At 37.8% G+C, this 16,361-nt stretch overlaps 1 protein-coding gene across 1 annotated transcript; it reads left to right on the top strand.

The window, feature by feature from the left end:
- Window positions 1-187: 187 nt before the first annotated feature.
- Window positions 188-16,131, top strand: ttc26 (tetratricopeptide repeat domain 26). Its single transcript, XM_042485344.1, has 18 exons — window positions 188-465; window positions 587-730; window positions 2,073-2,165; window positions 2,331-2,445; window positions 3,520-3,569; window positions 4,014-4,159; window positions 6,364-6,535; window positions 7,036-7,110; window positions 7,218-7,320; window positions 9,253-9,308; window positions 9,931-9,984; window positions 10,072-10,135; window positions 10,231-10,319; window positions 10,592-10,675; window positions 10,784-10,853; window positions 12,981-13,087; window positions 15,394-15,527; window positions 15,778-16,131. The coding sequence occupies exons 1-18, from the start codon at window positions 463-465 to the stop codon at window positions 15,890-15,892; spliced, it is 1,674 nt and encodes a 557-aa protein (XP_042341278.1). The 5' UTR covers window positions 188-462; the 3' UTR covers window positions 15,893-16,131.
- Window positions 16,132-16,361: the final 230 nt, after the last annotated feature.

Below are 16,361 nucleotides of genomic sequence, written 5' to 3'. Positions count from 1 at the left end.
AGATTTACAGAGGAGGGTCATGGTATGTATTGCTTCAACTTTTCACCCTTAAGAGGTGATAAACTGCCTCACTACATTGTCAGGGCCTTTACTCGTGCTTTTACTTTGAAAATAAGGCAGCGGAAAGAGAATTAATATTTGCTGCCGTTCAACCACCAGCTAACGTTAGCTAGCGTTAACCGAAATAGTCTCTTCATGAGACAGTGCTAAAACGTGTCGACTTTACCTTTATTACTGCCATGGCATAAGACAGTACAGTTTGCGTTGATAGCTTTACTGTTATGTGGCTGGTTTCGATGTAAGATGAAACTAGATCATTAAAAACCTAACATTCGGTTGGCAGCGTCCGCTAACAAGCTAATTTGTGTTTTAGTTGACAGGAACAGCTAGCGTTACGTTACCAAGGTTAGTGATAAACAAGTCTCAGCTAGCGTTTGGTGTCTCTTCAAGAAAGACGTCGACATGGTGAGTTAACATTTATGGTGTCTCATTAATTAAACCTATTGATGAAACTGTCGTATATTTTGGCCCTAAACAACTCCAAGTTCTGTTTTAACTTGAGAAATTCAATTTTGTTCCCTGGCAGATCCTCTCCCGCGTGAAGCCAGCAGTGGGAGGAGAGGCACCGGTGAGCATCAGTGAGAAAAAGAGGAAAAACAAAACAAAGGTTCCGCCCTTGGAGGAATACCTGCAACAGAGAGACTACCTTGGGGCTTTGACATTGTTAGAGGTACTTACACGAAGGAAAAGATCCTTTTATCTTTTTTTTTTTTTTTTAAAATTGAGAGTAATACAGAGTAACGTAATCATAAATGTGTCAATGTACTTTTTATTTTTACTTCTATACAGAGAAAAGATGAATGCTAATAATAAAATCTAAGTTGTACAAGTTGAGGAAATTTAAAAGGGTGAGAAAAAAGAGGAAGACAAAATAAAACAAAGAGAGCAGGAAGAAAGATTTGTCAAGTCTAATGATATAAGTCAAAGTAAATCGAGTAAAGTTGCTCAGGTCAAGCAAGTCACAGGTTAGGTCATAAAAACAATATAACATAAGCTGCGCCCAGTGGTGGAATGTAAAGGTGCTCAATGTCTACATCTACTCTACTACATACTAAAATAAAAATTATTAGTAGTTAGTAGTCAGTTCAAAATGAGCTCCTTGTCAAACAACTGCAACAGTAAAATCCTGGTTTTACATTCATACAGGAGTCAGAATCATTTAATGAGATCATAAACATTTTGAATGCAGGACTTAGATTTGCATTGTCATGTTTCAAAAACAAAACTTAACTTCTTAATATCTACAAAAAACAAATACAAATAAATAAAGAAAAAAGTAAAGTCTTTTTAAGTCATCTGATGCAATTCTGAGTTCAAGTCATGAATATCAAGGCAAAGTCGAGTAGAGTCTTTCATTAGTTTTAGTCAAGCAAGTCTCAAGTCCTCAAATTTGTGACTCCAGTTAAAGTCCCCTACCTCTGCTACACAGACTAGACAACATTAGCTGTTTGCACATATGGTGTATGGTGTATATATAGAGAGAGGTAACAAGAAATGCCGGTGCCGTTACATAGTTTGTCCACCAGAGAGCACTGACAAGTTTATTTTTCAACTGTGAAATGTTCCAGTCAGTGTGTATGTTGGCCACACAGAAAAACATCCAAATAAATCTGAGGGTCCATATCAAGACTGTTTGTCATATCCTTATTGAGGTTTTAAATAAGTGGTCCGTTAGTTACCATCTTTTGCCTATTAGATCATACTTGTTCATACTTTAAGACTGAAGTATTAATTTTATGTGATTAAAAAAATATGTAAATGTGATGATTCAGTTGAGAGTTTCAGTGAGATGGAACTATCTGGCCAACTTGCTTCTGCAGCTGATTAAATAATTGCTGTTCTTTTACAGAGGGGTTAGATAAAATTTTTTTTTGCCATGCCTCCTGAAGATTATCCTGTGTCATGCTCTGGAATTACATTTTCAGAAATAGAATCACTCCCGCATCTATGCTACAGACACCTCCGTATTATTGAATGCTGCTGCCACAGATGTGTTGCTGTGTCATCTCTAGTTTCAGAGAAGTATTGGCGAGAAAGAGGAGCATGCGGATCTCTGGATTGGCTACTGCGCCTTCCACTTGGGTGATTACAAGAGAGCTATGGAGGTATACTTTGCTGTCTGAATGTGTGTGTGTATTTTGCATAAAGTACCCTGGATACATTATTTGAATAATTCTGACTCCCTGTTGGATAAATGGATAAGGATGTGACAAATAATTTTTTGTAGAATCTGATGCCATTTGAAATTTTTCCATATCATGCTTTGACAGGAGTACAAGTGTCTGACCATGAAGCCTGAATGTCCAGCTGAGGTGTGGGTCTATCTGGCCTGTGCACTGTTTTTCCTGGGGCTTTATAAAGAGGCTGAGGAGGCAGCATCTAAAGGTAGGCTTTCCAGCTGTTACATTTTTAAAATCCTCCTTTGTTCTGTATGCTAACCACTGCATGCTGTTGGATCAAAATAGTATGCGATAAGTTCTAAATATCTGAAAATCACATGAATTTAACTTACACATGTTACAATGGAATTCTTTTTTTGTACCTCATCAAAACATAATTGAAACGTCACCAATTTTAAAAGCCCACCACTTTTGTGCAAAGAGTTGTCCACATACCTTTGGCCATGTCATGTTTTGGACAAGCTTCTATTAAAATAGTAATTGCCTAGCAGATTTTATCCAAGAAGTCTTTTAATTACTTGCAGGCTTTTATTGTGAAACTATGGAAGCCCTGAGAGGCAAGTGAGACAAAAAAATCTTGTGATCCATTTTCTTAATCTGATCTAAATGGTTTTTACATTTTGGATTGGCTTGATTTAAGAACATGAAGGGGGAAAAAAGGTTTTACAATCTTTCTGCTTATTTTTTTTCCCATCTATAAAACAAGTGCAAAAAAAGTTTTTCTAGTTGAAAAAAAGTTTTGCGAGGATCATTTAAATGATCCTTTTTGTCATATGTAAAAAAAAAAAGGTGAAAAAGCTTTTGGCCACAAGAGACTGAGGCTCTGCAGACTGACTACACAGACTAGCACAGACTAAAATACATTTCTAGCAAAAGAAATACATGACATTAAATCAAAACTTTATAAAGGCATAAATGCTTTTAGTCATATTTATAACATTTGAAAAGTGAGGTGTACAACACAAATATCATGTCAAATTTTTCTTCCACCTGTTTAAAAAAAGTTACTCAAAAAATGATTCAGGTGAAACTTTTTTCCCAACTGTTTCACAATGAAAAAAAAGGAATTTAGAAAGATAATCCTCCTGGCAAAACCTTTTCCTTTAAACCTGTTGTTAAGTTCCCATTATTTCGCTCCTCAGTTATTGTTTACATTCTTTGCTAGATCACACACAAAGTTGTTCAGTCAGCTATGTAACTGCTGAGGGCAAGGTTATGTTAATGTTATTCTCATGTGGTTTGCTGTCTAATTAAATGTTGCGTCTCTTCCTATCTGCAGCACCCATGTCCCCCCTCCAAAACAGACTACTCTTCCACTTGGCTCACAAGGTTGTAAAACCACTATATTATTTTATTATTATGTTAACTGTTAACTTTTCCTCCCTGCCTTCACATAATCACTTACAATTCACAGCTGAGTCATCCTATACTGTAGATCCAGCTTTGTCTAAAACACGACAGAAACATACAGGTTTGTATTTATGACAAACAGCTGATGTCATAGTTTATTGTATCATTTTTCACCTGAGCTCAACAGTGAGGGAAACTTGAAATCGTTGTGGCTTTTCCAGTGTTTGTGTTTTTCATGGGGTTACCTGTTTCTGCTGTTGTGTCTTTAGATGTTTAGGTATTTCCACTCTTTATGAACTGTTTGTTCCTGGGCCGGATTTATATCTTCTTGCCTTCCCCCCTCATCTTTTTATTTTTTGCGTCACTGTCATCACATCTCTGAGCTATTCCTTCATTGCCTGTTGTCTTCATGTTGTGTCTCAGTTCAACGATGAGAAGAGGCTGATGGGTTTCCACCAGAATCTTGAGGATGTGACAGAGGACCAGCTGAGCCTGGCATCCATCCACTACATGCGCTCCCACTACCAGGAGGCTATAGACATCTATAAACGCCTGCTACTGCAGAACAGGTCTGTGCTTTCCGCCGCCTTTTACGCTCTTAAATTAGTTCACAGTCTTGCTGCACTTGGGTGCATGTGCCGTCCTAGCAGCACCTTGACAGGTGTGAGTTGTTAATGGAGCTTCACGCCCTGTGGAACCATAAAGATAATTCAAGTGTCAGAGCAGCACACCTGCTGATCCAGCTTCCTTTAACACTGATATACTGTATCTGAAGTAGCAAGCGTGAGAAAGTGACAGACTTCGATTTCGCCGTGCCACTTCTCAGATATCTATTCATTGCTTTGTTGCAGCTGTAAACCAAGGTGCATCTGGAGTTTTTACAAGGTTGACAGCAGTTTTAGTTTCAGGCTTGTGCAGCAGCTCTGAGCACACCTTTTGTTGGACAGAACAATACAGAAATAATATAATAGTGCTGTGCCAAAATTTGTGTATTCTCCTCTGAGAAGTTTGCAGTGAATTTAGCAACCCATTTTTGCAAAGCCTAGGTGTTTTTGTGTTTGCTGGCCTGCAACTATACATTTCTTTCAACTAAACAAAACCAAAACAATTCTGAAATGAAGGTGTTTTCTTGTTTATTTGTTAATAACTTCTTGTTTTTGGCTTTTTGCACTATGTGTGATGCCTGTTATGGAAATATGTCCATTTGTAAATATATTTGTTAGGGATCGAACAATTAACGGCTTGGCCCATTATAGGGGCTGATATTTGGCATTTTAATTTTTATCTCTATCAGCGTTTTATTTTAGTGTTCGTCGATAAAATTAATTAGTTAAAAAGTGCAGTGAAAGTGTCAGCATTGGAGGAATTTTTACTTGTAAAACCTCTGGAAGCTATTTTGATTCATTCATTTTTTATTTAAATTTTCACCTGAAAAAAGGAGCTGGGAACTTGCTGTATATGATGCTGAAAGTGTCAGTTTTGAGTCAACACTCGCCAAAGGCATTTAAACAAAGTTCTGTGTTGGATTTTGTTATATTCCAAATTCTAAATATTGACAAGATTTTCATTTTTATTGCAAATACATATGGGTTCTAAATATTGATAATCGGTCTCATTAACTACTAATAATCGGTATAGGTATTAGTATAGGCCCTGAAAAAACATCTGTTGACCCCTAATATTTGTTGTAATATCTAATAATAATAAGATCTGTCATTTGCTGAAATGCTATGTTAACTGTGAGAGAAAACACATGTTGCTATAGATTCCACAAACTACAGGAAAGTCTCCCTGAACTCTGAACTCTCTCTGTGTTCCACAATCGGCAACAGGTTAACACTCTTAAGTGAAAACAGTTATTATAAACTACCTTGGACCCTTGCCTCAGATACAATCATCAGCACAGAGAAGACGCACTTATGGAGAGTGTTCGAGACTGTCCCGTAGATTCCCATCAGATACAAACCTTAACTTAAAACAGATTACATTTGAGTCCATGCTGTCAAATTGCCAGCTAATTTTACTTGGTCATTGATTGGAGTGAATTTTTCAGTTAGTTATCTGATTTAAAGGAATACTTCACCCACAAAATGACCATTTATATCAATTAGTCATGTAGTGATACCTTAAAGTTGTTAAGGAAAGGCTGCTTCTCTTGCATGCATAATCTAAGTGTCATTCATCCAGCCGTAAACTCAGTACTTCCCAAACACATGCATTTTTGATGACATCTTGCTATTTGAAACTAAACTGAAAGTGAAACGTATCAGTGCTCTACACAAACCCAGACTCCAATGCCAAGATTGTTTTTTTTCAGGAAAAAGTGCATGTGTTTTGACAGTATTGTGCATAAGACTGGATAAATGAGACCTGGATTATACTGCACAAGGTGGTGAGAGTTTGCAAATGGATGTTGATATAATTTTGCTGTTGTTAAATGCAGTCCCCAATCAATACATCATTGTGTTCACCTTTTTTTGTGAAAGCAAGATTTATAGGGAACCAGTCTTGATGCTGATGGTGTCATTATTCTATAACCATTACATTTTGCAATCAACATGTACTTTATAGTGATAAGTTAAAGCAATCTATTTGCACTTTAAGTTGTTATTTAATTAAATCCTCATACACAGTGTTAGGTCAAACAATTTAAAGTTTTAAAGATAACATGAAGTGATTAAATTCATGACATGGCTAAAAACTGAGATCCCAGCGTCTGCAAGTAGTAAGTCTAAAACCTTGTTTCACATCCTAATTTCATTGTGTCTTTCAGAGAATTTCTCGCCCTGAAAGTTTACGTGGCTCTTTGTTACTACAAGCTGGACTACTACGATGTGTCCCAGGAGGTGCTGGCCGTGTACCTGCAGAGCATGCCCGACTCTACTATTGCCCTCAACCTCAAAGCCTGCAACCACTTCAGACTCTACAACGGCAAGGCAGCAGAGGTACTCTGTGTTTGTGCATTTCCTAGCTGATGTTGTGGTTGTTCTTTGTATGATGTGTTTTTATATTTTCATATACAAGTTTTGTGTGAAGTATGTTACAATCTCTAAAAGGATACATTGCCCAAAAAACAAAGTATTTATTTCACTGCCTTTTTGTTTTCAAATCTCCATCCATGTATGTGGTTCTATCACCTGTGCCAGAAGGTTAACATAAAAAATCCAACAAATAATATGAGGGCAGATATTTATTTTAAAATGAAAGCAACACTTTACAGTACTGTAACTTTTAGTTAGCAGAAATTAATTTAAAATTGTTTGAGAGCTGTCAGTTCACAGTTTTGATGCTTTCCCTTGATATCTATGTTTTTCTGAATGTAATACATTTACTAGCAATGCACCAGCACAGATGAGCCAGTAACTGCTTGCCCTTTTCATTTCTTTGGGCAGAGTAAATGGCAGAAGGTGTGACTTGTGTACTGTATGCTCTCATTCCCTCTTAGGCTGAGTTGAAGAACCTAATCGACATCTCCTCCTGCTCCTTTGAGTTTGCTAAGGAGCTTATCCGACACAACCTGGTAAGCTCTTCAAAAGCTCTAACAGTGAGTGTGTGGGTGTGTGCCGGTGTGTGTGTTCATACTTACATGCCACTTTTCCACACTGAATATTTTCCCCGTGTTTGCAGGTGGTGTTTCGTGGTGGGGAGGGGGCGTTGCAGGTGCTGCCTCCTCTGATCGATGTGATCCCTGAGGCCAGACTCAACCTGGTCATCTACTATCTCAGACAAGGTGTGTAGCCATGGCATTGCAGTTTTTTATCTGGAACGAGCAAAACAAAGGAAAGATTTCAATTGAAATACATCAATTGTGTTACTGTAAAATGATGCAGGTGAGGAATCAAAGATACAGATACACTTTTACCTTTACTCATCAATGATAAGTTATGAATACACAAATACAATACAAGAACAAATCTCCATTAAATTTATCAATCAGTTTGTTGGCCACATGAAATCATTCAAGTTCCATGTTTCTAGACTGGCTACAGTGTGTGTTTATGGCATCCCAGATGGTTCAGTTATCCATGGTTTCTGGTGATAGTATAATTAAACTGCAATTTTGGGTGCAGTTGCTTCTGTTGTTTTACAAATTAAATCCACAACATACTTAATAAATTCATTGATGTCATCTGTGACGTTAATGGCGGTTTCCTGGAACGTGCTCCAGACTGTGTCATGTAGTGCAGACTGCAGGGCGGCGTCTAAACGGCCTGACCATTCCCTGACCTCTCGCATTACTTGTGTCATGCGTTGTAGTTTGTTTACATATCTTGACCTCTCTAATCAGATAATGATACACTGACATACAGCACAATGATATGGAGGGGCATCTCCAACGAAGAATTCACATACTCCTGTAGTTTGCTCATTAATCCATATCATATATTCTATAATCAAGACAGACAACATGACAGTTCCATGGATATATTAAGAAAACCTGGAGACAGCATGGAGGTGGGGCCCCGTTTATACTTCGGAGCGCTGCTCAGTGGAGCAGGAAGCAAAAACACAAAAAACTTTTTCAGCAGTCAGTGGAGTGGCTGACCTCTGGTTTAGCGCTCTGCTAGCTTGAACGGCGATAAAGTTATTATTATTATATTATTATTTGTGGCTCTTTTTCAAATGTTATCGAACTTAATGGATTAAGATTGTGAATGAGTTGTTTTGCAGAGGTTTTGACACTTGTGTACACTGATGACTGCAAGTCTCTTTCCCAATGTAAGTCAAAAAGAAAATATCTTTCTTGGCCCCATGGCATCATGGGATGGATCTGACGTCATGACTGACTGCTCTGTGTGCCAAGTGGTGGGCTCATGATTGGTCGGACTGGCGTAATGGGCCAGAACTTGATACTATGGAGATCGCTACTGTGCAGACTTTAGCTCCAGATGACATCACCAGACCAAAATGGCAGCAGCTGTATCCAGGATATTTTGGGTTCATTTTTTTGCAGGGGGAGGAAGTGGAGATGTGCTGTCCATCTTTATATACAGTCATTGATCCATATTTTCATCTTTTGACACCTGGCACAGTGAGGTGTCCGAACAGGATACATATGACCATTACTTTGTTACTGTGGGCTGTTAGTTATATTTAGGGGATGCATGGATGTAGACAGAATATGTCATTTAGTTTGGTTTCTTTGGCTTTTTGTGGTTGCTAATAGAGCTTTCAGACCTAATTTCATTTTGTCACCGTCATGACAATCCACAGACAGGAGACAGAGAGAAAGAGAGAGATGCAAGCTGCAAACAGCTGATTCTATGTGCCTCCCCCTGCTGATTTTGAACCTAAACCAAGTTATTCTATTTAAAATCAGACATTTAGCCCCACATATAGCCCGAATGGAGCAATCGTTTGTTTCATTACCACATTTTCCTGTCTGCAACAATTCAACTTTGAGTCTAGCAGTTGAATCACGCTCTTTAGATCGAATCGTTGAATAGTCAACTGTTTGAGGTCGCCCTACATGAGATCAAATTCTTTTATGTAATACTCTGCTTTATTATATATTGTCTGAAATCATTGGGATGTTAAAATAAGTTCCAAAACAGTAAAGTAAATGTAATGATGCTGTGAATTAAATGAATAGTTATTTAAAGTGTCAGATTTCAGAGAAAACTTAGCTCATGGATTTACATGCCTCATTTTATACTTCCAGATGATGTACAGGAAGCCTATAACCTCATCCAAGATTTGGTGCCCACAACACCTCAGGTAATATTTCAAAGGGACACCAGGTGTTAATGTATCTCCTTCTTCAAAGTGCGACATAACTTTTTGTTCTCAATGTGAGACTGTCTACTCGATTTCCCTCTACCATGACAAATAATACAGTAGCTGTGTTTACTTATAACCAGAGCTAATTCGAACTACCAAGAATTTATAGGTTACACTTTTTTTACACGAAAGAAAGTGCACAGTGAAAATCAGAATCATGCAGTGTTAAATGAAGCCTGTTATTAAAGCTCTTCTCCTTGCTCCACTTCCTGAAGAGCCTTCTTCTTTTATGTGACCAGTTTCTCTTTAAAAGCACCTCAATATCACCAGGATGTGAAAGCCTGTGAAATTAATGGCGTGCTTGGCTTTTGTATCTCTTTTTCACTCTTTTTACTTGTGGAAGTGGATTTTGATGGAATTTGAGACAGCAATAAAAGAAAAAGATAAAAAAAGATTGATAGTCTTAATTTTTTTTAGCTCATTGATATTTTACCCAGAGGTTAACTGTTGCATCTGTGTTTTTTTTCTTTTTTAATTTTTACAAAATCAGGTATTGCTTTTCTTTCCCTTTAAAAAAATATGAAATTAAAATTTATATAATTATCATTTATTTTCTCAGGAGTATATTTTGAAAGGCGTGGTAAATGCGGCCTTGGGACAAGAAATTGGATCAGTGAGTATTTCTGTTAAATACACAAAAAAATGTGATAAGAGGGAGTCGTAAAGACAAATGTCTGTTACTGCACTTTTTATCTTTCAGAGGGATCACCTCAAAATTGCTCAGCAGTTCTTTCAGTTGGTCGGCGGCTCGGCTAGCGAGTGTGGTAAATTGAACAGAAATCTGATTTCTTAAAACAACTTGTACTTAAAACAACTGTGTGGGTATGTGCAGTTAACATATTTAATTTCTCACTTTCAGACACTATTCCTGGCAGACAGTGCATGGCCTCCTGCTTCTTCCTCTTGAGACATTTTGAAGATGTTCTCATATATCTAAACTCAGTCAAGGTTAGTGTTGCTCAATACAAAGTGCACATTATATGCTATTTTTCTGTGAAGAATCGCAGTAAGATTACTGCACTGTTGTATCAATACGTACGATGGAGTTTAAAAAAACACTCCCACATACTGGAAGTCAAGTGGTGCTTTACAGATGCGGAACATGTATTCAGGTGTGTGTTTTCCTGTCTTTGTGATCTGCACCACCAACAAAAACACTCTTTACATGCGCTTTTTTTGACGCTCACCTTTTTCTGTTTTTCTGTTTTGTTTTTTTGTAGGGTTACTTCTATAATGATGATACATTCAACTTCAACTACGCTCAGGCTAAAGCAGCCCTCGGAAACTACAAAGAAGCAGAGGAGGTACTTTACTTCATCATTCATCTACACAACTGCTGCTTTTCAGACTTTGATCAGTTCTGATATGTTGCTGTCTGTTGTTTTTGGACTGACTTATAATATTTCTTTCAGGTTTTTCTGCTGATTCAGAGTGAAAAGATCAAGAATGACTATGTTTACCTCAGCTGGCTGGCACGATGCTGTATGTATAGTAGTCGTACCGATGATGGCATATTTAATTACAAAAATCTTTCCTGCTGGGCAAATTCATTCATGTAGCACAATTGAGTGAGGTGGATGACTGTCAATGGTTCCCTAGAGGGGCAAAGAGCTTAAATCAAGTAACTCAGAACAATTCTTAGTCTAATGATTGTATATAAAGATGGACAACACATTTTCACTTGACTTCATTCCCATGGTACATAAATGAAGCCAAAGTATCCTGGATATGGAACATTGCCAGATTGTGGTGTTTACATCTATTGCAGCCAGAGTCTGCGTAGTACCGAGTTTCTGATATCTAACCAATTGTTAGCAGTGCCATTGTGAGCAGTGTTGTGCAATTGGCCCACACTGCTGTCAATCATGATGTCAAGCCCCATTTTTAGCATAAAATTATTGATTAAAATCCCCCAAAAAACCCCACTTGAACAAACAACAGTGTGATAAGAACTACTTAAAATGACATAGACCACCCTTGGGAAAAAATGTATTTGAAATGCACTTTGATCTTTCAATTTGTCCTACGTCCCATGGGCCAACATGGAGGGGGCGGGGATTATGATCTATAGAGATGGAGAGCATTTAAGTCCCGCCCCCACCAGGGGGAAAACAATCCATCGCTCTCCGTTGACTTTATAATAGTGAAGGTGCCTCCTTGTCATTTTTGTCTGTTAGCGAACAACACAAAAATACCTAAAAGCTACTTTGTGGTGGGATGCACTAACAACATAGTAAATAATTTCTAACTGAAATAATCCATATCTTTTAGTTATAAGTTTTTACAAGCTGCTGAACTGAAAATCAGAACTTTTAAGCAGAAAGTTAAAAGGCATGTGCAGGAAAATATGGGAAAACTGTCAGATCTTGACACTCATTATGCTGACATGCAGCAGGCATTTTGCTAATTTGGCCTACAAACTGCAGAAGCTAACTAAGCAATGCCGTGTTTTGATCTTTGTTAGCTTAAATGATGATCTCACTTGATGATTTGATAAAATAGAGGTAAATATAAAAGTATGTCACTACTGACCGTTCAGTGGGATCATTTATCTAAGATTAGCCAGGAATGGAGGCGGCACACTGAGACAGACTGGCAATATTGAGTTTGCCATTGTCACTTTTACCCTCTGGTACACAAAATACCAAAATAATCCTTTGTCATGCTGATGTCTGTTTTTTTTAGCTAGCTACACGCATTTTGCTAGCCTTTCCTACATTAGTTATGTATTGTTCTGCCAACAGTATCCTTCCTGCTGGGCAAGGTTTTTCAGGATATGCGCTCTGTGTCATGTCATTCATCTTTATTATGCAGTCTATGTATCTGTCACAACAAGCGCTCGAACAAAGCAAACATGGAATGTTAAAATATAAATAAAACACATAAATGTAAAAGAAAATCTTTGAAATCAGAATATAGGTCCGGTTTTTCAACTCAACAGATCTCAGGCTAAGGTTTGGCACAGATACTTTTATAGGTTATAAAACAGACAAATTATATAATAATAACAATAGTAATAATTAAATGAAATGAATAAGCGAAATCTTAAAATGAATCCTCAGTGCAACAGGCCTACAGTATGATAATACCACGTCAAAATGCCAGACTGCTGGTGAGGTGTTTGTCCAGCAAGAAGGCTGAGAGTTGACATTTTGCATAAGCAGTGTGAAATTGCTAAAACCGGAGCAGTGTCATCCAGTCGCTTAGTTTTCGCTGACAGAATTGTGGCTGCATTTATTTGGCACCAACTGCACAAAGGAGAAAAAGCATGGAGAATGCTCTCTCAGGTCTTAAGTTGGAGAAAGGAAGACTGTGGAAGCCTTGATGTTTTGTTCACTTAGACTGAGATCTGAGTCAAACATCACTGCCAGATTTCTAGCCTCAGGTTTGAAAAGAATTTTGGTTCACTCTTGCACTCAGAGGGTGTTACGCTCAACAGCTCTAAGAAATGGATATCTCCATTAAACGATTTTCTCTCCACTTCTTTATTTAATCCACATCAATGAAACCTGCCCGCAGGCATTAAATATTTTCAAATCTGAATCTATAAAAATTGCCGAAACTGCCTGTGAATGATGTATCGTTGTGCACTTGTCTTGTTCCTGTCAGACATAATGAACCAGAGGGGCCGGCTTGCCTGGGAGCTCTATCTGAAGATGGGCACTTCCTCTGATTCCTTCAGTCTGCTGCAGCTCATTGCCAACGACTGCTACAAGGTGACATCATCCTCTGTTTTCTGCCTCACCTTTCATCTGTGATTACCACTTCAATGGAAATACATGTGTTTAAATGAGAATTATTGCTGAAGCAACTAATTAATTGTATGATGGATCAACACAAAACGAATGTCTTAACAATTTTGATTATCAACAGTTATTTAAATGTCCATATGACGCTCATTTTTAGGTTCATACTTATAACTGGAGTTTCTACTAGAACATGCTTTTATGATTTAATGTTCACAAAAGACATTATGTTTCTCATATTGTCAGCCTGAATATATCTGTATTTACCCTCTGTCTGAAATGCTCCATTTTAGTGCCTGTCTCTTTAAGCCCCCCTTAAGAAGCTATTTCTGCTCTGATTGGTCAGTCAGTGTGTTTACATGAACAGTTTAATTGAGCTACGGTCATTTAGGCCATTTTATTGGAATACTGTCCCTGTCCCAGTAGACATGCACCAGGCGAGAATCGATTTATTGCCGGAAGTATGTCTGACTCTGCCAAAGCAAATGGGGATATGAAACTCTTTTGGCTAGTTGCAAATCAGTATCAGTTTAAGTTTAGCCTACGCTATAGTAGAATACTTTTACTGCTTTATCATGCCGTAAGACAGCCCTTACCGACAGGGAGTTGAAGATGTTTTATCAAAAACACCAGACTCCATTAAGAAAACAGAATGGTGGAATTGCTGATCTACCGCTGCCTCCATCAACTGTTGTGGAAGGATAAGAGGAGCAAATACTCAAATATAGAGTAAACTTAAACTGATATTTATTTTTTAAGGTGGCTAAAATATGTTTTGCTGTGGCCCCATCCACAGCAGTACATCGCTTACCCTGTGTGTCGTGTTGTGGGATTGTTTTTTATTTTTCAGAGGAGGGGAGGAGGCTGGGGTGTCACTTTTCTATTTAAAACAAATATAAAATACTACCTTTTTTTGGCAGGGCGACAAGGAGCACGTGCAGAACACCTAGTCCAGTAACAGTCCAACTAAGGTGTTTACATGACGGAATAGCTCGACTTCCAGCGTGATTATCTGGATGTGTTTGTCTGGATGCGAGATATTTGATTTAGTCTGATTTTAGTCAGACTGACATGTTTACAAGTATTTTAAAAGTCCAGTTTTAGTCGGACTAACACAATAGTTGATCTTTTCCTAACATCATGTAAACGTACTTAATGTTTCTGGGTCCTCCGATTCAGCACTCTTCAGTCATTACAGCCAGGAAATGACTGAAACGACACTGTAACGGCACTTTCTACCTTTATAAAGTGTAATTGTAACATTACAGCTTCACAGAAGCCATGACAGCTCGTTTAAGGGCACAGTTTCTGAATACGGACTGAGTGCATTTCTCTGTGGCTTTAGCATTTTGATACATTCATAGTATTAACATAGTACCTATAGCTGCTTTATAGTAAAAAAATGGAAATCAGACTTTTTACAATATGCAGATTACAGATAAATAAATATTAAATGCCTTTTAGTTGCAGCCCTAGTGTGAATGTTTATTTGCCTTCTCATGTGAATTTAAATATGGGGCTGCAACTAACTATCATGTCCATTATAGGTTGATCTGCAGTTTATTCCTTTGGTTGATTGATTATTGTTTGCTTTATAAAAATCTCAATCACAGTTCCCCAAAAGCCCAAGGTGACATCTTCAGATATCTTGTTTTGAAACCTAAAGGTAATGAGTTTATATCAAACAAAGAAAAGCAGAATATTCTCAGAATTAAAAGGGCTGGCACAATCCTTTTTTGCTGTAGAAGTGACTGAAACATTAAATCAGATATTAAAATAGTTGCAGATGACTTTTCTGTCAATCAACTAATTGCTTCAGTTCTATTAAGCACCATTGCACCAATCTCTTTATCTGGTTGGTTTCTTCGTTAAAATACTTTAAAATAATGCTGTCCTTCAGTCCTGTGGTACAAAACGCCAAGCATTCCTGTTTCATGATTTGAAATATGTCACGTGTAAATGTAAGCCTGATTCCCAAACATCATCTTAAATAGACAAATTGCACATGTCATTCTCTCCCTGCTTGTTTTGTGATATTTGTCTCGTGCCAATTTTAGCTGTTATTATTTACACATCTTGAATAAGCACTTTTTTTTCTCCTCTCACCGTACTTTTTGAAATGTCACCAGAGGTGTGGGAAGGTGACACGTGTATTGCACTGGATAAACTCTTTCTGCTGAAACAAAATGCTCATTTGGTAAGGAGGTGCTTGAATCTGTGCCTGGGAGGTCAATATGTTGCATACTGGTGCTCATAATCACAGCCTGTTGTTTCAGATGGGTCAATTCTACTACGCAGCGAAAGCGTTTGATGCACTGGAGAAACTGGACCCGGGATCAAACTACTGGGAGGGCAAGAGAGGGGCGTGTGTCGGCATCTTTCAGCTCATATTGGCAAACAAAGAGTCCAAGTATGTTTGTCTCTGTTTGTTGTTCCTTAATGTTATTTGATCATTTTGCATTTAACAATGTTTTCTAGTTTTTTTTTAGTTGCAAAAAGTCATTTGTCAAAGAGATTCATGTGCTTACCCAGTAAAACTGAATATCATCTGGACTGACATCAAACTTCCGTGTCTGTTTGAGTCTAAATAAAAAAAAAGACAAGAGATGGTGCATTCTTGATCTAATCTTGCTTCCTCACATATCCTGTTTGTGTTCTAGGGAGACACTCAAAGAGGTGTTGTCTCTGCTGCGAAATTCAGGAAACCCCCAGGTTGAATACATCATCCGAGCTCTGAGGAAGTGGGCCAAAGACAACAGAGTCCTCCTCTCATGACAGCTTTGGGCTCTGAGCTTCAGCTCACTACATCAAAAGTAGCTACATTATGCAGACATCAGCAGACATTATAGTGCATCTGCTCATTTTACTTGATTAAATTTTATGAATGATATCTCTGCCCCATAAAGAAATATGGAACAACCATCTCTGCCACACTGTTATAATATGTAAGTTTTGAAATGCAATTCTCTATGTACTCATTTATTTGTATTAAAATAGAATGTGTATTTTTTAAACGATCTTTGCATGTCTGTTAGTGATTCTTTTGAATTTCTGTGCTGTAACTCATGTCAGGCAGTTTTCACCCATATTTTTTTAAGCAGTGTGCTGTTGGAGGGGGGTCACTAAGGGGCCCAAAACCAAACTTTTTCCCTAACAGGTTAATCCAGCCATGGATTCTACCACAGAAATATAAAAAAAAATGCAATCAGAAGTTTCAAACATTTAAATGAATTTATTCACTGTT

Source organism: Plectropomus leopardus, chromosome 4 (genome assembly GCF_008729295.1).
Source record: "Plectropomus leopardus isolate mb chromosome 4, YSFRI_Pleo_2.0, whole genome shotgun sequence".
Classification (NCBI taxonomy): Eukaryota; Metazoa; Chordata; class Actinopteri; order Perciformes; family Serranidae; genus Plectropomus; species Plectropomus leopardus.
Note: the sequence above shows the minus strand (reverse complement) of the source record. Positions and strands in the feature narration are given on the sequence as shown.

Bases quoted from the DNA above. Each gene is read 5' to 3' on its own strand.
- ttc26 (XM_042485344.1), top strand. The intron at 3,570-4,013 runs GTTGTAAAACCA...GTTGTGTCTCAG, and splicing joins TCTTCCACTTGGCTCACAAG to TTCAACGATGAGAAGAGGCT. The intron at 10,320-10,591 runs GTTAGTGTTGCT...GTTTTTTTGTAG, and splicing joins TATATCTAAACTCAGTCAAG to GGTTACTTCTATAATGATGA.